The 27,926-nt window shown below is 51.9% G+C and overlaps 1 protein-coding gene across 7 annotated transcripts in view; it reads right to left on the bottom strand.

Annotated features, from left to right (window-relative positions):
• GRIK5 (glutamate ionotropic receptor kainate type subunit 5) overlaps positions 1–27,593 on the bottom strand; it is a 73,828-nt gene extending 46,235 nt beyond the window's left edge. For 3 of the 7 annotated variants that reach the window (XM_032249236.1, XM_032249237.1, XM_032249239.1), the window contains exons 1-12: positions 26,628–27,592; positions 23,011–23,139; positions 22,520–22,684; positions 20,098–20,195; positions 19,827–19,992; positions 17,044–17,222; positions 13,887–13,940; positions 13,623–13,784; positions 11,317–11,469; positions 10,824–10,928; positions 10,601–10,708; positions 42–245 (exon numbers count right to left, since the gene is read on the bottom strand). In XM_032249236.1, coding sequence (XP_032105127.1) covers positions 42–245; positions 10,601–10,708; positions 10,824–10,928; positions 11,317–11,469; positions 13,623–13,784; positions 13,887–13,940; positions 17,044–17,222; positions 19,827–19,992; positions 20,098–20,195; positions 22,520–22,684; positions 23,011–23,089 — 1,473 coding nt within the window. In that variant the 5' untranslated portion in view covers positions 23,090–23,139; positions 26,628–27,592. Of the gene's footprint in view, positions 1–41; positions 246–10,600; positions 10,709–10,823; positions 10,929–11,316; positions 11,470–13,622; positions 13,785–13,886; positions 13,941–17,043; positions 17,223–19,826; positions 19,993–20,097; positions 20,196–22,519; positions 22,685–23,010; positions 23,140–26,627 lie in introns of all 7 variants that reach the window. The other 4 variants (XM_032249234.1, XM_032249235.1, XM_032249240.1 and 1 more) reach the window with 3 other exon arrangements.
• Positions 27,594–27,926: the final 333 nt, after the last annotated feature.

Here is a 27,926-nt window from a genome sequence, read left to right as displayed (position 1 = left end):
CCCCAGCCCCAGCCCCAGCCCCAGCCCCAGCCCAGCTGTACCCGGTTGATGAGCTCGCCAACCATGCCTGTCCAGGAGCCATTGGGCTCAGGTGCCCCGTACAGCCCGTCCTCCACCAACCGCAGGTGGTAGCGGAAACGCAGCAGCTCAGCTAGCTCCCGCAGCATGTCCACGCAGAAGCCCTCGAAGCGCTCGTTCCCCGACAGGGCCTGGAAGTTGGGCCGGCGCATGACATATGGGTTCTCCTGGGTGGGCAGAAGAGAGCAGGGGTCAGAGACTGGGTGTCTGGGGGCTGGGTCGGATATCCTGGAGCTCGGACCAGGCAGGTAGAGCAGGAATCTGCTGGCTGAGCAGGGATGATTTATTCATAGTACACATTTCTCACTTACAAATTCTCAGAGTGAGGAACAGACCTGAAAGCCAGGGAAAAAGCACATGGGTGCTGCCAGCCCCTAGCAGATTGCAGGGAGCCATTTTAATCTCCAGCAGCCAACCTGACGCTTAATGGTCCCAATCTCAAATGCCTACGAGGGAGGTGGTAACTTCAGAGTGAGTCAGAGACTGGATAGAGCTAGTGCCAAAGTGGATCAGGGGCTTTCAGATTTCTTATTACAACCCACAGTAAAAGATACATTTTACTCTGCAACCCACATATGAACACACATAACTAGACTTCATTCCACAGAACAGACCTTGCCCTAGTGACTATGGGCAATACATTCCGATATTTTCTATTCTGCTACACTTCATCTTTTCACATAGCTGGTAATGACTCACCCAACCAACTTCATGAGCCACCAATGGGTCAAAGACGGTATCCCTCACCAGGGTTTAGCTCCAGCCCAATGCCCCATGAGGGAGGCAGGCCAAAGATGACAGATGGTACAAATTTTTTTTTTCCTTTTTTTTTGAGACAGGGTGTTGTTCTGTTGCCCAGGCTGGAGTGCAGTGGTATGATCTCGGTTCACTGCAACCTCTGCCTCCTGGGTTTAAGTGATTCCTCTGCCTTAGCCTCCCAAGTAGCTTAGATTACAGGCACCCGCCACAACGCCCGGCTATATATATATATATATATATATATATATATATATATATATTTATTTTTAGTAGAGATGGGGTTTCATCATGTTGACCAGGCTGGTATCGAACTCCTGGTCTCAAGTGATCCACCCTCCTCGGCCTCCCAAAGTGCTGGGATTACAGGTGTGAGCCACCGCACCCAGCCCAGATGGTGTAATTTTAAAAGAATTTGGAAACCTAAGATTGTTTTGTAAAACCTCCTGATTATAAATGTTAGCAACTCTCATGCCTGAAATCCCAGTGCTTTGGGACATTGGAGTGGGAGGATTGCTGGAGCCCCTGAGTTCGACGCTGCAGTGAGCTATGACTGTACCACTGCACTCCAGCCTGGGCAACTGAGCAAGACTCTGTCTCTAAAATAAAATAAATATTAGCAACTGATACGGTTACGCTTTGTGTCCTCACCCTGAATTGTAATCCCCATAATCCCCACATGTCAAGGGAGAGACCAGGTGGAGGTAACTGAATTATGAGGGCAGTTTCCCCCATGCTCTTCCTGGGATAGCGAGTTCTCATGAGATATGATGGTTTATAAGAGGCTCTTCCCCCTTCACTCAGCACTTCTCCCTCCTGCTGCCTTGTGAAGCAAGTGCCTTGCTTCCCCTTCCTCTTCTGCGATGATTGTAAATTTCCTGAGGCCTCCCCAGCCATGCTGAATCTGTGAGTCAATTAAATCTCTTTCCTTTATAAATTACCCAGTCTCAGGCAGTTCTTTACAGCAGTTTGAAAACGAACTAATACAGCAACCAATTCAAATTCTAATACCAATTATTATTAAATGTTCTGCAGGCCAAAACAAACACACTTGCTAGTTTGCAATCTCTGACCTACAGTCAGTCTGCCACATTGATGCTTGTATCTAATGAGTCTGAGCAAACTTTACTGACCCCATTGTGCCAAAGAAACACAAAAGCAGAAAGAATGGTCCCAGTGCTAGAAAGACGAGGCATGTGAAGATGGTAACAAATGGGAAACTTATCTGGAAACGGTTATTATCTAAATGGCTGTTTGTACAATGTCACTTTGGACTAATGAACAAAAGAACTTAGGACTTAGGGAAGAGCCAGGAAAGAGCTTTGGTTAAGGTATCTACAATGAGCCAGGCAGGTAACTCAAGTCTGTAATTTTAACACTTTGGGAGGCCAAAGCAGGTAGATGGCTTGAGCCTAGGAGTTCAAGATCAGCCGAGGCAACATGGCAAAACCCCATCTCTATAAAACAACAACAACAACAACAACAAAAATTAGTTGGGTGTGGTGGCTTACACCTATAGTCTCAGCTACTTGAGAGGCTGAGGTTGAGCCCCGGAGGCTCAGGTTGCAGTGAGCCAAGATTGCGCCACTGCAGGCCAGCCTGGGTTATAGAGTAAGACTCTTTAAAAAAAAAGTAACATAAAATATCCGCAATGGTTACTGTGTATTGAGAACCTGTGCTGTGTTTTCTCAATGACATCACTTTAATTCTTCACGGCGACCTCACACTGAAATGGGCATGAGTAGGCTCCTTTTACACATGTGGACACCGAGGCTCAAAGTGGTCAAGTGACCTCCATCACCTCTCATTCATTCAACACATAATTACTGAACTCCATGACAGATGTGGCCACAATATTGTGCTGTCGATGGGGTCCATTTCTTGCTGGGTCCAGACTCCTCGGTCTGGACTGGCCTTAGGATTTACTTTGGCCAACTGGACATGGCAGAAGTGATGCTGTGTGAATTTCAGAGCCTCAGCCTTCAGAGCAGCCCCCATTTAAGGAAGCCCAGGCTGGCCTGCTGGAGGGTAAGTAAACCAAGGCGTGCCAGCCAACAGCCAGCATTCACAGACATTCTGCACTTTTTAGTCCAGTCTGGACACCAGCTGAATGCTGCCACAGTTTGCCCAGGTAAGACCAGCCAAAGAACCACTGAGTTGACCCACAGAATCATGCAAAATTAGCAACTGCTATTGTTTCAGTTTCTGGGTTCTAGGTGGTTTGTCACACAGTGATAGAATCTCCTACTATGTGGCCAGGTCACAGGCTGTGGACTCCAGGACCCCACAGAGCCCTACAGCTGTAGGGCAATGGGATGGAGGGCAGTCAGTGATTCTCTATCAAGCTGCCTTTCCAGATCCAAAATTGTGGAACTGGGAACAAGAATGTGAGATAATACTAATAATAGCAGCAGCAGCCAACATTTCTTGTGGGCTTGCTATGTGACAGCAATTCTGTCAGCGTGGGAAGGAAGTATTATTACTTCTGTTTTAGAGATGAGGATGCTGAGGTCCAGAGAAGTGAAGTAGTAAGTGGCTGAGAAGGACAAGTTGGTCTGATTCCAAAGCTCCACTCTTATGCCCCATACTAGACTGAGCTCAAGTGGACAGAATCAGACAGTGGATATGGGAGAATCCAGACAGAGGTGAGGGACCCAGGCTGGGTATCAAAGCTGGATAATCAGAAATCAAGACTTCTAAAGACAAGTGTCTGGCTCCCATATAGCCCCCTTGACATACAGAGAAGAGAACAGAGGCTCAGAGAGGTAAAGCGTTTAGCCCAAGGCCACCCAGCTAAAGCAGGGCAGTGGGAAGGGAGATAGGGCAGAGCTGGGCTTCACAACCTAATCACTGTGCACTCCAAACCCTGTTCCTTCCACTATGCCAAGTTGATCTCTAAATTTGAGACTGAGGAAGTTGGGTTCAGGGTCTCAGGAATGGGATCTGAGCTTAGAGAAACAAAAAGAGACTGGGGTCTATGAACAGAACTCAAAATTAGATAACCATAATGTAAGACTCAACTTTGAGCCACAGACTATCAGAACAGAAGGGTCCTCAAAGAGCCTCCAAGCCAGGGTCTTCAGACTTCAAAGAGAATCTTATGCAGAAGCCCAACACTGCAGCCAGACAATGAGATATTGCTAAGTCCAGTTCTAAGAATTTATCCTACAAATGGCTGTGCATCAAAAAATGCAGGTCCAAGAAAGTCAGTGCAGCATTGCTTGTAGTGAGAACAAAGACTGAAACAACCTAATTTGGGCCAAGTTAAAAAGATTATCGATGTCATAAAAGAATCCCAGGCAACCACTAAAATAGCAAGGTCTACAAGATATATTAGGAGGAAAAAAACAAGCTACAGAACAACGTGTACAATATGCTATTCTTTGTTAAAGAAAAAGCAGGGATGTGCTTGTATATGCATAGACATTGCTGGAAGGATGGTGGCCTCTGAAAAAAGAAAACGAGAGACCCAGGGAGGGAAGGAAACTGATTTTTCACTCCTCACCCACCTTGTATTCTTTGAATTCTATTTTACATAGGTTTGTATTAACTTTTGTTCCTTCCCCACTTTTATTTATTTATTTTTGAGACAGGGTCTCACTCTGTCACCTAGGCTGGAGTGCAGTGGCACAATCTTGGCTCATTAGAACCTCTGTCGCTTGGGCTCAAGTGATTCTCCCACCTCAGACTGTGGAGTAGTTAGGACCACAGATGCGTGCCACTAAGCCTGGCTAATTTTCACATTTTTTGTAGAGGCAGGGTTTCAACATGTTGCCCAGGCTGGTCTCGAACTCCTGAGCTCATGTGATCTGCCCACCCTGGCCTCCCAAAGTGCTGGGATTACAGGCATGAGCCACCACACCCAGCCCCCTTCCCCAATGTAATAAATTTTTAAAATATGAAGTATGGTATTTAAGTGTGTATGGAAATGCATGGTTGGCTGGCTTGGTGGCTTACATCTATAGTCCCAGAACTTTGAAAGGCCAAGGAGGGAGGATTACTTGAGCCTAGGAGTTCAAGACCAGCCTGGGCAACATAGCAAGACTCCGTCTCAAAATAACTTAGATAAAAAGAAATGCAGAGCCAAGAAGAACCAAAGTAATCCTTAATAAGAAAAGCAAAACTGAGGGTTTACCCTATCAAATATTAACACTTAATTTAAAGCTATGGTAATTAAGACACTGCAGTACTAGAACAAAGATAGACAAATAGACAATAGAATGGAGTGTTTAGAAACCCACAAATAAATGGATATTGATTTGTGACAAAGGTGAAACTATCGTGAAGGGGGAAGAACGTTGTTAAAATAAATGGTGCTGCTGAATTAAATACCCGTATGGAAAAAAAGTATTACGGCCGGGCACAGTGACTCATACCTGTAATCCTAGCAGTTTGGAAGGCTGAGGCGAGTGGATCACTTGAGGTCAGGAGTTCAAGTGAACTCCTGATTAATATGGTGAAAGTCCCATTTCTACTAAAAATACATAAAATGAGCCGGGCGTGGTGGTCGGCGCCTGTAATCCCAGCTACTCGGGAGGCTGAGACAGGAGAATCATTTGAACCCAGGAGGCAGAGGTTGGACTGAGCCAAGATCACACGCCACTATGCTCCAGCCTGGGCAACAGAGCGAGACTGAGAGGAAAAGAGAGGAGAGAGATAGAGACAGAGAGAGAGAGAGAGAGAGAGAGAGAGAGAGAGAGAGGAAAGGGGAGGGGGAGAGGGGAGGGGAGGGGAGAGGAGAGGAGAGGAGAGGAGAAGAAGAGGAGAGGAGAGAGGAGAAGAGAAAGTATTCTTACTCCCCTACCTCACATGCTACATAAAAAATCAATTTCAGGAGGATGGCAGAGCCAAATGTAAAAGGCAAAATTACTAAGTTTTCAGAAAACGAATAGAATATCTTCATGATATAGGGGCATGCACAGAATTCTTAAATTCTTAAACGATTAATCGTAAAGGAAAAAAGCTGATAGAGTGAACTTTAGTAAAATTAAAAATCAAATGCTTTTATCCAAAAGATACTACTGAGAATGAAAAGGTAAGCCACAAAGGGGGAGAACTCATTTGTAATATGCACATGACTTGTACCCAAGAATGTATAATAACTCACAAATCAATAAAAAGGTCATATATCCCAATATTTTTAAATGGAAAAAGACATGAATAGGAACTTGCAAATGAGGATTTCCAAATAGCCAATAAAGGGCCAGGTGTGGTGGCTCACGCCTGTAATCCCAGCACTTTAGGAGGCCAAGGTGGGTGGATCCCTTGAGCCCAACAGTCCAAGACCAGCCTGGGAACATGGTGAAACCCTGTCTATTAAAAGAAAAAAAATTTTTTAATTAGGTGGGTGTGGTGGTGCATGCCTGTGGTCCCAGGTACTCAGGAGGCTGAGCTGGGAGAAGTGCTTGAACGTGAAGTAGAAGCTGCAGTGAGCTATGACTGGACCACTGCACTCCAGCCTGGGTAACAGAGCAAGACCCTCTCTCAAAAAACAAAAACAAACAGAAACCAAATAGTCAATAAACACAAAAAGGTATTCTACCTCCCTGATCATTAGGGAAATGCAAATGAAAACCACCATATATGTTGGTACCTTAATACACTCACCACTGACGAAAACAAGGAGCAAGTGGAAATCTCATCCATTTGCTGCTGCTGGGAATGAAGGTGAAAGTGGTTCAACCACTTTGGAAAACACTTTTGCAAAACCTGCTAAAGCTGGGACCAACACCCTGCGACACAGTAACTCCCTGGAACACCCCAACAGAAACACAAATACATGTTCTACTGCATGGAAGAGAACCTTCCTAGCAGTACTATTCCTAACAGCAAAAAGCCAGAAACAAACTTCCATCTAGATTTGATGAATCGGTAAATTGCAGTGCATTCAACATACAACAATGAGACTACACTCCTTGCAATGATACAGATGAATCTCATCATGTTGGCGAAAGAAGCCAGTCTCAAGAGAGAACATACAGTATGATGCCATTTATATGAGGTTCAAAGGCGGGCAAAGTCGATTTATGGTGATGGAAGCTGAGACGGGGGTTAGCCTTGGCGGGTTAGTGATTGGAAGGGCATGGGGAGGCTTTGGGTTGAGGACAGCTGGTTGGTTACACAGGGGTGTTCAGTTTTTGAAACTTCAGTGAGAAGTTACACAATTTGTGCACGTTTCTGTTTGTGTGTTACATTTCAACAAAAATCTCTGGAAAGTAAAACAAAAAATTAGAGTAGGTTCTAGAACAATCCTCACAAGCTGATTGCTTGGACACTTTCATGAACCTGGGATCCAAATCCATATCCAGGATTTCCTGGAGTATAAACAACCCTGATCTAGTCCAACCTCCTCACTCTGCTATGAATATTTTATTTACTTGTTTATTTATTAATTCTTTTTTTTTTTTTTAATTTTTAGACAGGGTCTCACTCTGTTGCCCTGGCAGTGGTGTGATCTGGGCTCACTGCAGCCTCAACCTCTTGGGTTCAAGCAACCCTCCTGCATCCCAAGTAGCTGGGATTACAGGTGCGCACCAACATGCCCAGCTGATTTTTGTATTTTTAGTAGAGATGGGGTTTCGCCGTGTTGCCCAGGCTGGTCTTAAACTCATGGGCTCAAGTGATCCTACCACCTCAGCCTCCCAAAGTGCTGGGATTACAGATGTGAGCTACCATGCCCAGCCTGCTAGGAATACTTTAATCCCCTCACTTTAAAGGAGGAAACTGAGGCTAGAGAGAAGAGACCTGCTAAGGTCACATAGTGTGTGGATGGCAGTGCCAGGTGCAGCACACAGTACTGAGGGCTCAGAAACAAGAAAAAATAGAGACAATGTGGTGCAAAAGACAGGTGTGTCGACTCTGCTGCCTTCTAACCAGGTGGCCTCAGGCACATCCTTTAACCCTCCCATGCCTTCATCTGAAAATCAGGGCTGCTGTGAAGATTGAGTTACACGAGCACAGGGCTTGGCACAGCACTCAAAGCCATGAACCACTTCAACTGCTATTTGTACCAGGGATACAAGCTCAGGAGAGGGAGGGAGGGAGCTCTCATGCATACCTTGGGCACTGCAAAGGCTTTCTTAGCTCATGTGATCCTCTCACGGCCCCTCAAGGTGAGACGCAGACCCATTTTGTGGATAAAGCTATAGAGACTGGATAGTTAAGTGACTTGAACTAGTAAAAATGGAGGAATAGGACTGAGGTCCCTCTGTCCGCAGCAGAGGGACTACTTTTACTACCACACTTAGTCACCAAAGGGCAGGGTGAGGCATCACAGCTCAATGAAGGGAATCCTCAGGACTGCCTGGGTGCCCCCAAGAAATTCTCCAAGACTGGGGCAAGGCCAGCGGCTGAGGAGGGCAGGCCCCTGCGCAGCCTCAACTCTGTAAGATTTATGGACCCCTAGCTTCCCCGTGGGGCCTCTCTCTCCATCTCAGCGCCAGCCCACCCTATCCCAGCACCAGACCACAGAGTCTGCCCCAGGGTCAGCGCCAGCCTGCACTCTATCACCAGAGCCCCTCACTTCCACACTTAGACCACCTCTAATCCCTAGCAGCACCTTTCATGGGCCAAGGAGGAGCTTTCCTGGCTCCAGATCTGACCCCACCCCTTCCTGCTCAACATTCTCTTTCCAAGGTAAAGCATAGGACAACTGAGTCCCTCGAAGCCCTTCGCCACCTGCTGCCTCACAGCCCCTATGCTGCCTCGGTCCCATGGCTCACCACACCCCTCTGTGCTTGCTGGGTATTGGGCATGGCTCTAGGCCCTGGGAACAGAGCAGTAAATGAAACAAGTCCTAACCCACATCTTGCCCTAGGCACCCAGTTTGAGTCACATGTGAATCCCCAAGTGCCTGACGCACGTCTTACCCAGAAACCCATGTAAGGCAATACCGGTGAATGAACGGGACTTGTCTGGATGTGTACACAGAGGCTGTTGCCTCCTTTTTCAATCTGACAAGTGCTTCCTAAAACCCCAGCTCCTGCCCCTCCTGCTGCTCCTGCTGCCTGGGATATTTTCTGCACACCCAACTCCTATGCAACTCCATCTAACACCGCCTCTGCCAGGAAGCCTTCCTCTGGCCTCCTAAAGCTGACTCGGTCCCTCCTTTCTTTGGGGGTCCCTCATTGTGGGAATGACTATGTCCAGGTCTGCCTCCTTCATCAGACTAGGACCACCTCCCAGTGCCACCTGAGAGCACCTGACTCATTTCTGTGCTTCTAGAATGTAAGGACCAGCACCATGCAGCTTGGTAAATTTTTATGGGATGAATTAGTGAATCAACCTATCAAGAGAAGAGTAAACATCAGGAAGGGAAGAACGATATGGGCTCCCAGGCCTCGAGAAGTAGGGAGGAGAGTGAAGACACTCGAAGCTCCCAGCGTCATGGTCAGCTCTCCTGACCTTCCCTCCCTGACCTCTGTGCCCTGTTCCCCACCAAGCCCCCCAACTCTTCTGCCTCCAGGAGGCTTCAGAAACTGACCATACCCCACAGCACAGAGGGGCCAACTGCTCGTAGCCCAGCCCCCAGGACCCCCTGGTGAGGCTGTCAGGAAGTTTCTGGTTTCCCGTCGGCAGGCCAACCGTCCCTCCACAACAGGCTCACTGGCTCTTCCCTAGAGAGATTCGAGGTCCATTTTAGATCAGAATTTCCCTAGGGACCGAGGGAACCACTCTGCAACTCACTGCTTTAGGGGGCCTCTGACATCCTGTGGAGTCCTCTGGTAACCCTCTCTGAATATCAGCATACACAGCTAATAGCTGGCACAGATCAGAGTTACTGAGCAGCTCTCTCAGCAACAACGAATTCTGACAGGCTGCAGGCTTGGCTGCTCTGAAGAGCGTGGCTGCCTGGCATGTCCAGCCTCCAGGCCAGGTGTTTGGGGAAGCCTCCTGCTCACCAGGCCCTGTGCGTCATCCTCTCCCTGACCTCCTAAGCCATTGGAAGCCCACTGTACCTGACAGGAAGCAGCAGAGCACCAGCTCTGAGCCTGACACTCGGCTCCACCAGAGACTCACTGTGTGACCTGCTTCCTTACCCTCAAAAGGAGGAAATAAGACCAAGCTCACAACGGTAGCCATGAGGTCTAAAGAATGATGCTTGGAAAGGGCCTAGCACAGTGCCTGGTGCAGAACAGGTACTCAATAAATACCTGGCACACAAAGGCTCCTCCGCCTCTGATTTGGTGAAATGCAGGAGTGGCATCCCCAGGGCTACAGGACAATGCCCCTGGCTGGTGTTTGGTGAGAGATCTGGAGCTTCAGAGCACAGAGGTCAAGACTCAGGCTCTGAAGGATTAGAGATACGGCTTCCTGTCCTGGATGTGCTGGGTACTTGCTGTGTGATCCTGGGCAAATCACCTCCCCTCTCTGAGCTTCAGTTTCCACATTTTCAAGATGGACACTGAGTTGGCATGTATTAACACACTCGGTCAGCAAGGGTGGCAAAACAACTGTTCTGGCAATCATGATTCATCAGGACCGACCAGGGCCAGATACTGTGCAAAGAGCTGGGTTAAACTTGGCCCCGAGGGCAGTCTGCATCCTTCTCTGCTCTGGCAGCATTTAGAATGATGATGACTTGTTCATAACCTGGAGTTGTTGGATGTAGGGATCCCAGCACCCACTGGCCTGTGTGCTGTGCCAGCCAATGCATCCCTCCACCTCATGGGGGGAGCTAGGACTGGGCTCAGGGCAGCGTCAGGGAAGGCCCAGCATTCAGGCCCCTTCACTTATCACCCCCAGACCCCCATCTAGGACCACTCACCAGGATGGTCGTGACCACCAGGGTCTTATTGGCCAGTGTCTGTGACAGGTTGATGTCCAGGGTGGTGGCGTTCATGGCTAGGGTGCGGTTAGAGTACCACACCCCAATCTAGGAGGCAGAGAGGATGCTGTCAGTTCAGGCCCTATCTGAGGTCATGACAGCCTCTGGGCCTGCCCCCACCCTCACCCCGGCAGGGCTCTGGTGTTGCCTTGGGTCTGCTCACCTCACGGTGGCCCTGCCGGGACTTCTCTAGGATACGCAGGGTGTAGTTGGTTCTCTGCCCTTTGCTGTTGAACTCGACCCGCCCGGTCAGCCCATCATACTCTACCTGGCAGGGCGGGGAGGCGGGGCAGAGGGAGGGTGCAGGGGTCCAGAGATGGGCAGGGAAGGCCCACAGGAACGAGACATCCACAGAGAAAGGCACAGACAGATTGGGGTGGAGGGGACAAGAGAGAGAAGAGGAAGATCAGTCAAAAGAGCAAGATAACATGCAAGGAAGCAAGGGGAGATGGGTCAAAAGGCATGAAGAGGGCAAGTCTCAGAAGGAGAGCGAGAGAGCAACCCAGACAAGCAGCAACAGCCGGGAGTGGACAGGGGAGGCAGTGGGTAAGGTGTGAGGAGCAGAGAGGGCAGAGGGCCACAGGGTGGACACAATGAGTGTTCCCACTTGAGGTGGCCATGCCCTGCCTCCTCTGCCCACTCCCGCTTGGGCTCACCATGCGCAGGTAGTTCATAAGGCTGGTCCCATGGGGCCAAATGTTGGCTGATGTACAGGCCAGAGGCTTCACGCCAATCTCCTGGCTGCGGTTCAGCTCTCGGACGGCACTCACCACCACATGCACGGCGTCAAACATCAGGGCAGCTGACAGCTGGGGTGAGACAGAGGTAGAGATGGGATGGATGAGAGGCTGCTTAGCCAGGGGAGCCCCCAAGCTGCCACCCTCAAGCCCTTGAATAATTTCCCTCTCTCCAGGAATGGGAAACTAGGTGGGTCAGGAGGAAGTGGCTCTGGTGTCTTTCTCGGGAAGTGGAAATGACAGTGGGGAAGGTGTGTATGTCTCCCATGTCTTGGTGGGAGTAGGTCTTCTAGACTGCGTGTGGCCATGTGTCTCTCAGAGGGTCCCTGGATGGCCAGCTGTGTCACCTGCATGGGCAGGTGTGTCTGGGAATCTGGGTAATACAGGCCGGGGAAGATGGCCATAGTCCCCGTCTGAGTGTATCTGCGGCATGTTTACGTGAATGGGGCTGGATGACAGTGCCCATTTGTCTATACGCAGGGTGCGTGTGGTGTCAGAGAGGCAGGAGCATATAATGGTTGGTCCTGGGCCTGCGAGGCAGGGGGCTCAGAGCTAGAGGCCTGGCTCTGCTATTTCCTCATTCTGTGATAGGGCTGAGTCCCCATTCCTCTCTGAATCTCAGTTTCCTTCTCTGTAAAATGAAGATAACAGTAATCTTTACCTTCATGTGTTGTGGTGATCTGGTAACATAATGCCTGTAAAGCACTCAGAACAGCACCTGGCACATAGAGAGCGTCCCACACACTCTGGCCACCAAGCTGTGACACAACCATGGTGTCTGTGTGTGCTTGTGTGTGTGTGTGTTCTAGCTGTGTTAGTTTGAAGGTCTGAGTATCTGCGTTGGGCAGATGTACACAGGAGTACACACAAACGTGTCTCTGTATTGGGGTGCGTGATGGCCCTGCGTGGACCCATCTGACTGGACAGCTTGGTGTCCACGTGCACTCTGCATGTAGGAGTATCTTGGTGTCTTGGTATCTAAGGAGATGTCTATGAACAAATATACATAAATATGCATCTTTTGTATGCTGGCATTTATTCAACATCTGTTATCGGACGCCTGTTATGAACAATAGACTGTTTTAAGTGCTGGGAATACAATGGTGAGCAAAACAGACAGAACCCCCTGCCCTCATGGAACTTACAGTCCTCAAATCCGTATCTCTATGTAAGTCTAACACACAGCAAGCCATATCATGATGAAATAAGCAAATATAAGTGCTATGCAAAAAAAGAAGGCAGGAAGGAGTAAAAAACTAGGTAGTTTACCTTTTTTTTTTTTTTGAGACAGAGTCTCGCTCTGTCACATGGGCTGGAGTGCAGTGGCACAAACTTGGCTCACTGCAATCTCTTCTACCTCCCAAGTTCAAGCAATTCTTGTGCCTCAGCCACCTGAGTAGCTGATACTACAGGCATGTGCCACCATGCCCGGCTAATTTTTGTATTTTTAGTAGTTTCACCATTTTAGTCAGGCTGGTCTCAAACTCCTGGCCTGAAGTGATCCTCCCGCTTTAGCCTCTCAAAGTGCTGGGATTAAAAGTGTAAACTACCACACCTGGCCAATTTGCTTTAGACAGAGTCTCGCTCTCTTGCCCAGGCTGGAGTGCAATGGCACAATCTTGGCTCACTGCAACCTCTGCTTCCCAAGTTCAAGTGATTCTTCTGCCTCAGCCTCCTGAGTAGCTGGGATTATAGGCACTCGCCATCATGCCCAGCTAATTTTTGTATTTTTGTAGAGATGGGGTTTCACCATGCTGGCCAGGCTGGTCTCAAACTCCTGATCTGCCCACCTTGGCTTCCCAAAGTTCTGGGATTACAGGTGTGAGCCAGCATGCCCAGCCAAGTTTACCATTTTTTTTTTAACAGGAGGAGGAAGGAAAATCTCATACCTGAGGGGACACTGGAGCAATGTCCTAGTGATGGGGAGCAAGCCGTCGCTTCTCTGAAGTGCACAGGAAGCAGAGGGAAGAGGGTATGCAAAGGCCCTAAGGTGCACCTGTGCTTGGGGCACTAGAGGCACCTCAAGGAGCTGGTGTGGGCAGAGTGGTGTGACAGGTAGAGGGAGAGAAGGAAGGCATGGGCCCAACCCATCACAGGGCCACACCACGAGGCGTCAAGGAAGGCCAGAGGGTTCTGAGCATGATCTAAGTGAGGTCTGAAAGGGGCCCCCAGAAGTATCTATGTACAGAGTGTCTCTGGGTGTGACTGGGTATCTGTGTGCTCACCGCAGGGCCTGGGTATGTGCTGGCTTCACAGTTCTCCCTCCAGGACATGTTGAGGCTGCGGACAAACTCAGGGTAGAAGGGGTGGGACGTGTTGAACATGGAGAAGCCCAGGATGTTGGAGGAGTCCTCCACGATACCGTCCAGATGCAGGATAGGGAAGTCCTGGGATGAGGAAGAGGTGGTAAGGCCTGTGGCTGAGCCCTGAGTTGGACAGCTGCAGTGGGAGGGAAGTTGGGGTAGAGAGGGGCCAGAGGGTGTACACACCATGGTGGTGAGGATGTACTTGTAAAATGCTGAGGTCATTCCCAGTTCCGAGGCCTGAAAAACACAGGGAGGCAAAAAGGCAGAGTGAGAGACAGACACCCACTGGCAGAGATGGGGAGGATCGAAGAGAGAAAGAGAGATTTAGAGATAGGCCCTGCGAGACGACGCCCCATGAGAAACACAGTAAAGTAAGGGATGCCCAGACAGACAGGGAGGAGACAAGGGGGGGCAGAGGGAGGCCTTAGTCCCCGATGTCCCACCATGCTGACTGCTGTCCCAGGTGTGACAGAGATTTTGCTAGAGGAGAGAGTAAGACCCCCAAATTCCCCACCTCTCATGAAGGCACTTAGAAGATGTCCTTCTGAGATAGGCAAGAAGAAGCCTCAGAAACAGAGCAGGGGGGGAAATTATCTTTTTTGGTGGGTTGTTTTTAAGACAAGGTCTTGCTCTGTCACCTAGGCTGGAGTGCAGTGGTGGGATCGTGGCTCAATGCAGCCTTGACCTCTCAGGCTCAAGTGATCCTCCCACCTCAGCTCCTGAGTACCTGGAATCATAGGCATGCACCACAATGCCAAGCTAATTTAAAAAAAAATTTTTTTTAATAGAGATTAAGTCTCACTATGTTGCTCAAGCTGGTCTCAAGTTCCTGGCCTCAAGCGATCCTCCTGCCTTGGCCTCCCACAGTGTCAGGATTACAGATGTGAGCTACCAGGCCCAGCAGAGAGGAGAGTCTTAATTTTAACCCCCACACTCTCCAAAAGCCATGGTTGGGCTGCTAATGAGTAGGGCTTAGCCCAGTCATAAAGTTAGAAAATCGATCCCCTGCAATATTTAAAAGTGCTTTGCAATAATAGCCAGTTTGAATGTCAAGATTCATTCTTGAGCCCCTTTTCTCATAGTCCTCAAGGAAAACAAAGTTGGAAAAACTCCCTGCCAGAAGCACCCAAGTCTGTCCCCCTACGAGAATCATAACATTAAAGGGCACCAGCTTGCATTTCTTGGGTGGCAGGGGTTGAGCTCTCATCACATGGGTGTCAGGGAAGGGCAGGCTTGGAGAGGGAAGAGACAATTGTTCACAGGGTTGTCATGGGAGTGGCCAGGATCCCAGCCCAGGCCTGTCTACCTCCCAAACCTGTAATCTCTTCCCTAAGCCATCCTGTCTCAAGAGCCCAGTGGATTCTGTTCACACTTCCTGTGGGCTATATCAGCAGTGACATACAGTTTTTTCTTTTTTGAGACAGAGTCTCACTCTGTCGCCCAAGCTGGAGTGCAGTCGTTTGATCTTGGCTCATTGCAACCTCCACCTCCTGGGTTCAAGTGATTCTCCTGCCTCAGACTCCTAAGTAGCTGGGACTACAGGCATGTGCCACCATGCCTGGCTAATTTTTTGTATTTTTAGTAGAGACGGGGTTTCACCGTGTTAGCCAGGATGGTCTTGATCTCCTGACCTCATGATCCGCTCACCTCAGCCTCCCGAAATGCTGAAATTACAGGCGTGAGCCATCGCACCCAGCTGACATATGGCTTTAATTTAAAAAAAAGTAGAGAAAATAAATAATACAAATTTGATTATGAAGAAAAATTAAGATCAGTGTAGTAGAGCTGGGTGCAGTGGCTCACGCCTGTAACCCCAGAACTTTGGGAGGCTGAGGCAGGAGGATCACTTGAAGCCAGGCATTCAAGAGCAGTCTGAGCAATATGGTGAGACCTTGTCTCTAATAAATAAATAAATATTAAATAAAAATAATTTTTAAAAGAGCAGGTTTGAGAGGCCGAGGTGGGTGGATCACTTGAGGTCAGGAGTTCAAGACCAGCCTGGACAACATGGTGCAACCCTGTCTCTACTAAAAAATAGAAAAATTAGCTGAGTGTGGTGGCACACGCCTGTAGTCCCAGCTATTTGGGAGGCTAAGGGAGGAGAATCGTTTGAACCTGGGAGGCAGAGGTTGCAGCGAGCTGAGAATGCACCACTGCCCTCCAGCCTGGGTGACAGAGCAAGACTCTGTTTCAAAAATTAATAATAAAATAAAACAAATAAAAGAGCAGGGAAGCAAATGAGTGATTGGTGAGTACGGATCATTGGTAGACAGAATGTGCCAGGCACACAGGGGAAGGTCCTGGAGCTCTAGTCTCTCCCACATGCCCTTGAGCCAGTCCTTTCCCCCCGATCCCCAGATTCTTCTTCATGACATCTGTCCTGTGGGGTGGGGTGAAGGCCAAATTAAAGAATACATGCAGGCCAGGTGCAGTGGCACATGTTTGTAACCCCAGCATTATAGGAGGCTGAGGCAGGAGGATCACTCAAGCCTAGGAGTTTGAGCCCAGCCTGAGCAACACAGCAAGACCCAGACTCTATAAAAAATTTAAAAAAAAATTAGCCAAGTGTGGTGGCACAAGCCTGTAGTCCCAGCTACTCGGGAGGCAGAGGCAGGAGGATTCCTTGAGCCCAGGAGTTTGAGGCTGCAGTGAGCCAGGATCACACCACTGCACTCCAGCCTGGGTAACAGAGCAAGAGCCTGTCTCAAAGCAAAGAAAAAAGCCAGGTGCAGTGGCTCACGCCTGTAATGCCAGCACTTTGGGAGGCTGAGGTGGGTGGATCACCTGAGGTCAGGCGTTCAAGACCAGCCTGGCCAACATGGTGAAACCCTGTCTCTACTAAAAAATAAAAATAAAAAAATTACCTGGGTGTGGTGGCGGGGGCCTACTTGGGAGGCTGAGGCAGAGAATCTCTTGAACCCAGGAGGTAAAGATTGCAGTGAGCTGAGATAGTGCCACTGCACTCCAGCCTGGGTGACAGTGCGAGACTCTGTCTCAAAAAGAAAAAAGAGCTCAATAAAAAATTCCTTCTGAGCTACGAGGTAGCCAGCTCTGACTCTGGACCAGGCACTGCCCTACATTCTTTACCTGCCACTCACTCGTTAACCCTCACAATCCACTGAGTAGGAACTATTCACAGAGAGAAGGGGTGACTGCCCAGGACCACACAACCAGGAAGCAGCCAGGTTGAGAGACAAACTTTGCAATTATCATCTTCATGGAAGAAGAAGGTCTTGAAACCTCCTTTTGATTCCTGAAGCCCATGGGCATTTGGTGACTTAATCAGTCACCCCAAGTTTCTGGCCCCAGCCCTTTGGGAAATCAGAGGTGAGGGGCTCACCTTTCGGAGGATGAGGTGGGAGATGGAGGCGTTGGCGTCGATGATGATGGTGGACACCTTGTCATCACGGATCTCCTTGAGCAAAGGCGTGGGGTCCCGGCTGTCGTCCAGCATCCTCACTGACAGCGTCTCCTTGGAGATAAGGAAGCCACGTACCAGTTCCTCCAATCGCAGCAGGCCTGAGGGAGGGGTGGGGCCTTGGGTTGGAGTGCTTCTGGGTGCCCAGGCATGGTGTAGACACTCCCTCCTCCTCAACATGGGGCAGCTGGGCAGGGGACTGGAGGGCGTGCCAAGGACATGGGGCAGCTGGGTCCTATGGGGTAATGCTCTCGGACACCTGAAGCCTGGGCCCTCCGCAATTAAAATACCAACCTAGACCTCTTCCTAGAACTTCAGATTCCTGTCTCTGCCACCTTCCTGACCCCTCACTGGGGTATCTAACGTGCATCTCACGCTTACTCTCCTTGCTCAACCACCAAGGCTTCCCCATGTTGGTGAACAGCATCTCCAGTGTGCCAGTTGCTCAGGCCAAAACCCTGGCTTCCTCTCTTTCACATCCAATCCATCAAGGCCCTCTCTTCCAAACACATCAGATCCCCTCGCCCTGTGCCACTGTCACCACCCTGCCCTGAGCCACCACCAACTCCTGCCTGCTGCAATCCTCGGGCCTGCCCTTGAGTCTGTTCCCTACACAGCAACCACAATGATGCAGGTCAGGTATGCTCCTCCTCGCCTCAAATCCTTTCATGGCTTGTCAGTTCAGAGTCCTAAAGGCCAAAGTCCCCACAGCCTCCAAAGCCCCACACAACCTGCCCACCTTCCTTGTTACTACCTAGATTGCAGGAGTTCAAGACCAGCCTGGCCAATAAGCCATCTCTTAAAAAAAAAAAAAGTACTTGTTGAGTAGGTGCTCTGTGCCAGGCTCTGCTCTTGGTATCAGGGGTCAGCCGTGAGTGAAGTAAACCAGGTACAGGATGAGGAGAGGAGTTGGGCAATAAACACTGTAAATAAGTACATTACATGGTTAGAAGTAGTGAGTTCTGTGTTAAAGCAAAAGTGAGTTATGAAGACTAGGAGTCTAGTGTGGGCATAGGGTGGAACTTTAAATGAAATGGTGGGCAGGGCCCTCGTTGAGACACTAGAGACTGATCCCTAATAGCCTGATACCAAGAGCCGGGCCTGGCACACAGCAGCTGTTCAATAAATACTTTTTTTTTTTTAACCACCCAGCCTGCAGCCCCTCCTCTCCCCATCACTCACTCTTTGGGCTTGAGCCACATCACCCCCTCGCTGTTCCACACACACCACAGTCTTGCTCCTGTCCTGCGGCCCTCACTCTGGCTGTTCCCTTGTCCTGGAACCCTCTTCTTTCACATTCTCAAACGGCTCCCTCCTTCCCCTCGTCCAGGTCTCTACTCCAAGGTTACTTTCTCAGTGAGGCCCTCACCCACCATTTCATTTAAAGTTGCACTCACTCCCACACCATTCTTCATAAGTCATTTCTACTTTTCCATAGAACTCACTACTTCTAACCACGTAATGCACTTGTTTGTGGTGTTTTTTGCCCAACTCCTCTCATCAGAATGGACTTGGACTATTTCACCCATGGCTGATCCGTAATACAAAGAGCAGTGTCTGGCGCATAGCAGGTGCTCAAAAAATACCTTTTTTTAAGAAATGGGGTCTTGCCATGTTGCCCAGGCTGGTCTTGAACTTCTGGCCTCAAGCCATCCTCCTACCTTGGCCTCCCAAAGTGCTGGGATTAGAGGCGTGAGCCACCACACCTGGCCCAATAAATACTTCTTGAAGGAGGAATTCCTTCTAGAGGCTATGGACATAGTCCCTCCCTGCCTCAAGCTCCACAACCACAAATCTAACAGCCTACCAGACATCTCATGTGAATGTCACACCACGCCCAACGTGTGCCCCTTAGGATTGTGTTTCTCCTCGGCAGTGGTCTCTCACCAACCCTGGCCCTACTCTCTTCCTTCCCTCACTGCCTCTCACATCACCCTGGCCCGCTCATTCCCACTGCCACCACCTGGGCCCAGACCAGTATTGCCTCTCCCCTGCCTTATGCTGGTCTCCTTGTCACTCCTCTTGTCATTCTCCAGTCTGTTCTCTACACTACAGCCAAAAGGCTCTTTCTACAACACAAATCTGAGCCTGTGTCCTCGCCCTGCCATGTCTGAGGACCTCCCATGGCTCCCATTATCTCTTGCTTCGTTGTTCCCACATTTCAGCCACTGAGAACATCCACAAGCCTCTCGAGGGGGCCGTGGTCCCTGGGCCCTCCACCTCTGCCCCTGCCACACTCTCTGCTTAGAACCTGTTTCCTTTCTTCCCATATCCTTCAGGTTCAGCTCAGATATCCCTTTCTCATGGACACAGGCTGCCAATCTCCCAGATGGATTAGGATCCCTCCTATGTAATACCAGACGCTCCACGTGCCTCCTGGCAGCACACATACCACTTTGTATCACAACAGCTCAACGATCTACGACCTCCACTAGAACCGGAGTTCCAAGCACCCAGGGACCACGCCCAGGGCCTAGAAGAGGGCTTTGACGTGGCAGATGCTTAGTCACCATCTGGGGATTAAATGGGTCTCTCTGGGGAGAGAAAGGATCTGTGGAACCAGAGGCCTCAGTTTCTGAAGATGGGAGAAGAGCCTGTTGCCTGGGTGCCCTAGGGTTCTAACTAGGGGCCAGTGAACGACTGTGTGGGACACCAGATCTCTTGGGAAGGAACAGAAAAGAAAACACCCAGATCTCCTCCCTCACACTCAGCCTTGGCGCAGATGAGGCTGGCTGAGGGGTAGTTGAAGGACTTGAGGATTCGGGAGACCGCCAAGCTGACGTCCTCGTTACTGGGGTACAGGCTGACAGATGCGAAGCGAAGGTACTGAAGGCGGGGCGTCTCCTCGGGACCCACCTTGATGTGGGGGATCTGGACAAAGAAGAAACTTTGGCCTCCATCCTGCTCCTCCGTCCAGCCCTTGCCTCTCAGGGAACCACTTCCCGCCACAGCTCCAGCCCACACTTCCCACCTCACCTCCTTCTCCCCACAGATATGGCTCACGGTGGAGGCAGATGCTGGGCTGGAGGAGGGCCCCAGGACAGACACGACCCCTTTGGGCAGGATCTGACACACTGCAAGGGACAGGGAAGAGACCACAGAGTCAGGGACTCCCTGCGTCCTCTCCTTCCTCATCCCCCAGGGAGCCGCCATGGCCCAGGAGAGGATCAGACACTGGCAACTGCCTGATCCTCTTCTGCCATCTGGGACCCAGAGGGCCAGTCTCTGACCCCACCCAACAAGTGAACATGAGGAGGCATGAGACAGAGAGAGCAACAGAGGAACAGGTTAGGCCAAGGGAGATCAAAGGAAGGGATAAAGAGAAAGAGACACCAGGGGCCTCCTCTGCCTGTAAAGCCTGTGCCTAGTCCCTCAGCTGCTGTGTTGTTCTCAACCTTTCCAGCCATGCCACAGTCTATGGTGCACTCATCACCTTCTCCCCTGACCCCGCAGCCCAGGTCCCCTGGATCCTCCCCACACTCCAAACACCACTCTCCTGCCACACTTACTTCCTCCTCTTTCTTCTGCTTCCTTCCTCCTTAGACACATGTATGTTTCAAGACTGGGAGGAAGATAGCGCTGTTTTGCCTGTCTAGTGCCTGTTCTCATGGAAGAACCTTAACTTCTCCTGGGGGAACTATTCCCCACCCTTCAGTCCAGGGTTCCCAGGATTGACTGGCACCTGATGCAGGCCTTGGGAAGTCACAGAACCCCATTCTCTGAGCCATGGCAACCAGTTCAGAGATGCACATGGGCTCAAATCAGACCACGGAGCTCTTTCCCCAGGTCTTTTGCTACAATTATCACTGGGTTTGGTAAACTTGTGAGATTTAAGTTTGGTGCTGCTGGGGCCATCTTGCCACCAGTTGAGAGACCATTTCTGAAAATGAAGCCAACTCAAAGGAAAGCAGGCCCCAGACGTAAAGACACAGAAAGACTCCCAGGACGTCATTTGAATGCCTGGATCCAGCCATGCCTGAAACAAGCCTAGGACATCATTTGAACACCTGGATTCAGTCATGCCTGAAATTTGTCCTTAGATCTTTTAGTGACTGTGAGCTAATAAGTTCTCTTTTTTCCTTAAACCAGGCTGAGCTGGGTTTCTGCCACGTCTAACTAAAGGCATCATAACCGAACACCTCATTTCCTCCAAACTGGCTCCTTCTGGACCTTCCACACTGGTGAGGGCTCCACCATTCATACAGACCAGATGCCTGGAAATGGTCCTTGCTTTCAATCTCTCTCCTGACAGCCAATTAGTCACCACAACCTCTCTTCTTTGTCCTCAAATTATCTCACATCTGTCCCCTTCTCTTTAACCCCTTGGCCCCTGCCCTAGTTTAGGACTCTCAACTCAGACATGTACCAGAATCCTCACTCATCACCCAAATCCAGCCTCCAGATTCTCTTTACAGAAGCCTTGCTCCCTATCAATGGCTTCCTAGTGCCTGTGGGTGAAAGCGGCATCTTCCACCCTGGCACTGTAGCCTCCTTGAGCCACCCTGATGATCTGCACAGCCTCACTTCCTACTGCCCTGTCATACTTAGCCCTGACATCTCACAATCTCTTCAAATATGTCCAGATGGATTCAGGATGGTCTCAGCTGCACACCCAGTCCTTGGCTCCAAACACTTCCCTCTGCTTCCACCCTGATCCCCATCCCATCTCCAGACTCTAGACACATGCCTGGAATGCCATCTTCTTCCTCACCCTCCATCCCAGCTTCTCCCAAATTGTACTTTGTGCCACACCAGCCAAAAACGCCTGTGAAATGCCATACCCCATTCTCCCTCTTGGTAATTTGAAACATACACAAACACCGTAAAGCCTCTGATAAGGCCTGCAAGAAAGAAACCTGTCTAAAACATGTTTTATGGCAGCATCTCCCAAAGGTCTAACTCTTTCACATCTGTTCAAGTGACACCTTTGAACATTCAGCCCATCAGTATTCCATAGACACTTCCACACCCCCGTCATGTGGCCAGCTGTGCTTGGAGCCACACCACTCTTTTTACATCCTGTTCACCTTTCAGAGCCCAGCTTCAGACTAGCCTTCTCCAGAATGCCTTTGCTGACCCTCACCCGAGGCTCCTGCCATCGATGCCTGGGGCTTGTTATTAAGCTCTGAGGACTAACAAGCATCCCCAGCCAGCTGGGATGATAGGGCTTATCTTTCCAATGCCGCCCTGTGCTCCCCCAGAGCAGAACTGGGGCTTATGCTCTCCCTCCTCTCCAACCCAGCAGGCCATGTCTGGGAAGAAGGCAGAGACAGACACAAAGGAAGGGGGAAGATGGAGCTAGAAGAGGACATGGCCAGGCTAGAGGCTGAGGGCAGAGGGACGGACTGAGGGCCACCAGCCTGCCCAGCCTCACCCCACGCCCCCATGGCCTGCTCACTGGTGTCCGTGGTCTCGTACTGGCTGTCCCGCTGCAGCTCAAAGATGTCTACTTCCACTCGGGCCTTGGCTGGGACCTCGATGATCCCGTTGATCTGCTCCCGGGCCAGGGCCAAAGCCAGACGCTCACCACGGCCACACACTGTCTGATCATCCAGGATTGCAGCTGAGGGGACACGGGGGTTGGGGACCAGACTCCTGTGTCCTGAGGAAGGAGGGGGCTAGGGTCTTGGACTCCTGGGCTCTAGGGTGAGGTGGGTGCAAGGAGCAGGAGTCTAGACACCTAGATCTGAGATTGGTGGAAGCTAGGGGTCTGGACTCCTGGGTCCCAGGGGAAGGAGAGGCTGGGAACTAGAGGCTGGGACTTGTTGATGCTGAAGAGAGCTGAAACCCAGGTCCTGAGGGACTGGCATGCCTGGGTCCCCAGAGGAGCCCCAAGGCCTGACAGGAGGGTCTCTGAGGATGCAAGGGCAGGGTGCAGGAGGGCCTCACCCATGCGCAGTGATGAGAGCACCTGGCAGCTGGGGCTGGCGAAGGCAACAATCAGCAGCAGCAGCAGCTCAGCCGGCATCTTCCTCCCCTCCTCATGGGGACGCAGCTGCCGCGGCCCCCACTCGCCACCTGCAGGGAGACCCCACAGCCCAGGGGGAGACTGCTATGTGGGGGGATGAAGCCCCTTGGAGGTCTGCTGGATGGGGTGGTCACCAAAGCCTTGGGGACATTGTGGGTGAGCAGTTCACAGCTCTGCAGAGCCCTGCTCTGTTTAGAAGCTGACAATACTGAAGGCATTGGGAGAAGGGAAGCTCAGCTCAGGGGGGACACTACCAGAGCGGAGGTCACAGTGCTCAGATGCTGAGTGGGACAGGCTGCAAGAGAGAGGACAGGCACAGCTACCAAAGCAGGAGGGAAGCATGTGAGGATCTCAGATGGGAGTAAATTCCTGGGACCAGACCCACCCTAATAGGAAACCAGGAAGTGCCACCCCCCTACCTAGTCCCGCCCCTGTCTCTGGGCAGGCAGCCGTTACTAGGCAACAGAAACCGGCTGGAGAGGATGCGGTGGTTGCTAGGCAACCCCATCCCAGGCCTCACTTGCCACTCTCCTGACATCCCCAGTTCCCACAATCCCATAGGGAGAGAGGCCTGGATATCTGAGGTCTGGAGGGGAGAGTATCTGGAGTTAGAAAACTTTGGGAGAGATGGAGAGATGGAGAAAAAGAGAGACAGTGAGAAAGAGACAGAGACAGAGAGAGAGAGAGAGAGAGAGAGAGAGAGAGATACATACAGAGCCCCACAGATGAATGGACCCAGAGCACTAAAAGGGAAAAAAAAAAAAAAAAACAGCAAAGAGAGAGAAGGGAAGAAACAGAGAGAAAGTGAAAGAGAGGCTTAGAGAGGGGAAAGACACAGAGACTCAGAAAAAGAGAAAGGACAAAATAGAAATACAAGGGAAGAAAAGACAGCAAGACAACAGGAATACGGGGATAGAAATGGAGACAAAAAGAGAAGGAGAGCTACAGGAAGCTAGGGAGAGGACTAGGAGAGAGAAAGAGGGAAGAGACAGGAGGATGAGGAGGCAAGATAGAAGCAAGGACAGAGCAGGGAGAGGAAGAGAGAGGGGCAGGCTGGAGAGGAGGAACCAAGGCACAGGCAAGACACAGGAAGAGGGAGACAGAGGATGGAGAGAAGAAAAGAACTGACTCGGATACAAGCAGGAAGAGCTGGAATGGAGGAGTAAAGCAGGGAGTGGGCTGCCTGCCAGAAGTGGGTGTGAAACCGCTGCCCCCCAACTCTGACGGGGAGCAGAGGTAAAGGGGGAAATGGTGCATCTTTGCTCCTAACAGCTCTCCATCCCCAAGGAGTCAGGGATTCCTCCAGGCACCCCAGCCTGCTGCAAGGCAACCACTAGGCAAGGAGTTTGGCCAGATGCACAGCTCCACTCCTCCTGGCCAAGGGTTATGTCCCAAGGGAAGGGATTCTTGAGTTTCTATGCAGTAGGATTACTGTGGGGGCCCAGAATGCTGTGAGGTGGGCCTGGACCTTGGACCCCACTCAATGCCCATGAAAGGAGAGCTTCAGCTGGTGAAACTGGGGAATGAGAACTTTGAGGGAAGGACAGAGGCACAAGTCCTTCTGACCATCTCAAGTGGCCTGGAAAACCCAGGCTGGGGATCAGTCCCAGCTCTGCCCCCAACTCACTGAGTGATACTGAGCAAGTCACTACCCTCTGGGCCTCTGAGAAAGAGAGGGTGCAGAGTAGGAGAGCATGCTGGACAAGCTGGGGACTGCAAATTATAATGTGGATTAAGGTGAAGGCTTGTCAAGGATGGAGGCGCAAGAGATGCTGGGAGACCTGGAAGGAGTGCTCACAGTGGGAGGAGTGTGAAGGGCGGGGCTAGGAGAGAGGCAGGAGTGGAGTGGGTCATGCTAAGATACCAGGGACTCCTGGGGCAAAAGGGAGCAGAGGACAGAAAGACCGAGGGAGAGATGAGGCAGAAGGACAGAGACCCACAGGTGGCAGGCAAAGGTGGGAGCAGACAGAGAAAGACTATATATAGGACAGGGTTGAAGGGGCAGCAGGTGGACACAGAGATACACATAGAAAGTCCAAGAGGTAGGAACTGAGGCTAAGTGAGAAAGTAAGAGACAGACACAGCCTAGAAGCAAGACACCAAAAGGGACAGAGTCAGGGTGCCAGGTGACCCAGGACTCACAGACCCAGAGGCTGGGCAAAGCCAGATAAAAGTCAAAACCCAGCAGAGAGCTGAGCAACAGGGGCCCTCCATGGAGAGAGACAGACAAGTGGGCAAAGGAGAGACATCAGCGAAAGTGAGAGGCAAGGAGGGCCAGCAAAGGCACATGGGTTGAGGGAGAAGATAAAGAAATAGCAGCAGGCACAAGACTTGGGAGAAGGAGAGAAATGGCCAAACTCTGCAAAGAGGGCCGGTCAGAAAGAGAGAGACAGTATGTCAGAGTTGTACGGCAAGCCCATAGAAAAGGAAGGGGCAAGGGGGAAAAGCACCTGGGAGAGAGGAAGGGGGAGTCAGGGAGGGAAACCGAGGTGGGGAGGTGGAGTGAGTTCCCTAGAGGGGCACAGGGAGGGACAGGGCAAGCGCCTATAGGAGAGGCCAGGCCCACACAGAGGCACAGCCACCCCAAGACACTTAGGAATGCCCTGTGGGGGAGCAGGCGATCCCAGGGCCCGAAAGCCTCCAGACAGGGAAAGGAATGGGAGCAGAAAGGCCACACGAGGTAATGCAGAAGTGGGAGAGAGGAAAGGAGTGGGAAGAGCCAGACCAGCCAGGAAAAGTCACCATGGACCATGGAAAGGTGGGGCAGCAGCTAAGGAGGGTGGGACGGAGGAGCCAGGCACCCAGAGTGGATCTGGGGGAAGGAGGTGGAAAAGTGAGAGAGGGAAGACAGCCTCCCAGCCCAGAGGTAGAGAAAGGGGGAAGAGGTGGGCAGAGGCACAGAATGGAAAGGGAGAAGTAGATGGAGACCTGCTAAGGGGGGCCTCTGAAAGAGGGAAGCCAGGGGCAAGGAGTTTGGACAGAAAGCAGGATCTAAACAGAGACATGCCAAGAGCAGCCTGGGGTAACAGCAAGGAAGAGAGAAGTTGGGCAGAGTCAGAGACTGGGCCCAAGAGACACAGGAAATGGGGGCTCAAAAACGGAAAGACATCTCCAGGAGACAGAGACTGGATGGGATGGGGACAGGGCCAGGGCCCACCACAGGCAGAGGATGAGGCTCAGAGGAATGCAAAGAGCTAGTCTGGGACCAGGACGAAGGCTTGGAGACAGCAGGGGCACGGACATGCCAGGGGTCTGGGGCAAGTGACAGCCGGAGTAAGAGCAGTCAGCCCCCTAGGACCCAAGAAAGCTGGGGGGCCAAGGGTGGCAGTGAGCTGTGTACACAGAAGAAGGGGCGAGAAGAGGTTGAGGTGAATGGAGGCTGAGGAGATGGAGGGTGCAGAGCAGGCCCCTAGTGGGGGAGGGTACTTGCCAGTCCAGAGAACGGGGAGAATGTGCCCCCCCCCACCCGCCAGGCAGCACCGAGCCCAGCCTTCCAGGACCCAGAACCCAGCCCAATCCCCGCCCTGCAGACACTCACGGATCCTGGTGGGACGGAGGGCTGGGCTCCCTCGAGGCCCGAGGACCGACAGCGGGAGGTGCTCCGGCGGCGCTGGGTGGCAGTGGGGCTGGGCGGGGGGAGAGGGCAGTCCACAGGGCCCCCTCCCCCGCCGCTGGCGGTGGCCCCCAACTAATCCAAAACGGTGGCTCCACAGGAGCAGGGAGGAAGGACAGGTGGAAGAGGAGAGGGCGGGCCGGGGAAGGGAAGAAGGGGAAAGGAGAAAATGGAGGAGAGAAGGGGAGAGAGGAGAGGAGGAAGGAGCAAATGGAGGGGAAGGAGGGAGGAAAGGAGGAGAGGAAGGTGAAAACGGAAGGGGGGCACAGGCAAAGCCGGGGGAGGGGGAAGCCGGCCCGGGAAAGGGCCCCCTGCCCCCTCCCCTAGCCGGGCCGGCCTGGGGGGGCCACAGGGGGCGAGGATTGGGTGGAGAAAAGGAAGCCGGCCATCAGGAGAAGTGGGGGAGGGGAGGGCCTGCTGGGGGAGGGGGCCGCCCCCTTCCCCCCTCCCCCCTGGAGCCTGGGCCCTGCCCTGGTTGAGGCAAGGGCCCCCGAGTCCTCAAGCCCTCAGCCCCCACGGGAAAAGCATGCTGGGGGCGGGGAAGAGCCCCGGAGTGGAGGGCTAGAGAGGATGGAGAGCTGGGAGACCCGGAGAGGCCGAGAAGGGGGCAAATGAGGTGGAGAGACAGGGAGGAGGGAAAGGAGGATAGAGAGGAGCAGGTGGAAGAGAAAGGCGGAGGAGGGTGGGGTGTCCCAGGGGCTCCCGGCACTGGGCCTCACTGGGAGGGCCTGGCCATAGACTCCTGGTCTCCTGTGAGAAGCCTCCGTCGGCTCCAGTCCCCGGCTGGGCCTGCCTCCCTGCCGCTGGCTGCCGCCACTGCTCAGTCTCCCCTCTGAGGCCGCCGCCGCCTGCCTGCCTGCCTGCCTGCCCGCCCGCCGCCCGCGCTGGGTCCTGGATCACAGGGGGGGCGGGGGGAGAGAGAAGAGGGAGGGAGGGAGGGAGGCAGGGAGGAGGGTGGGGAGGAGGAAGGGAGGGAGGCAGGCAGAGAGCGAGGAGGGAGGGGAGTCAGGGGAGGTGGAGCCCGTATTGGTTGGGGCTGGGGGCCCCCGCAAGGAGAATGTTGATGAGAAGAAGCTGCATTGGATGGAGGGCCCACCCCCCGGCCACCCCCTCTACCACCCCATGCCACCGCCCTACCCAGGCAGCCCTGGGCACAGGAGCCCACGGAGATGAGAGGCAAGGAGACCTGGGGAGAATGCCACTGAGACGGAGGGAGAGGGCTAC

Source organism: Sapajus apella, unplaced genomic scaffold (genome assembly GCF_009761245.1).
Source record: "Sapajus apella isolate SASKATOON/1434 unplaced genomic scaffold, GSC_monkey_1.0 scaffold68, whole genome shotgun sequence".
NCBI classification, from domain to species: Eukaryota; Metazoa; Chordata; class Mammalia; order Primates; family Cebidae; genus Sapajus; species Sapajus apella.
This window is presented reverse-complemented; position numbering and strand designations above follow the sequence as displayed.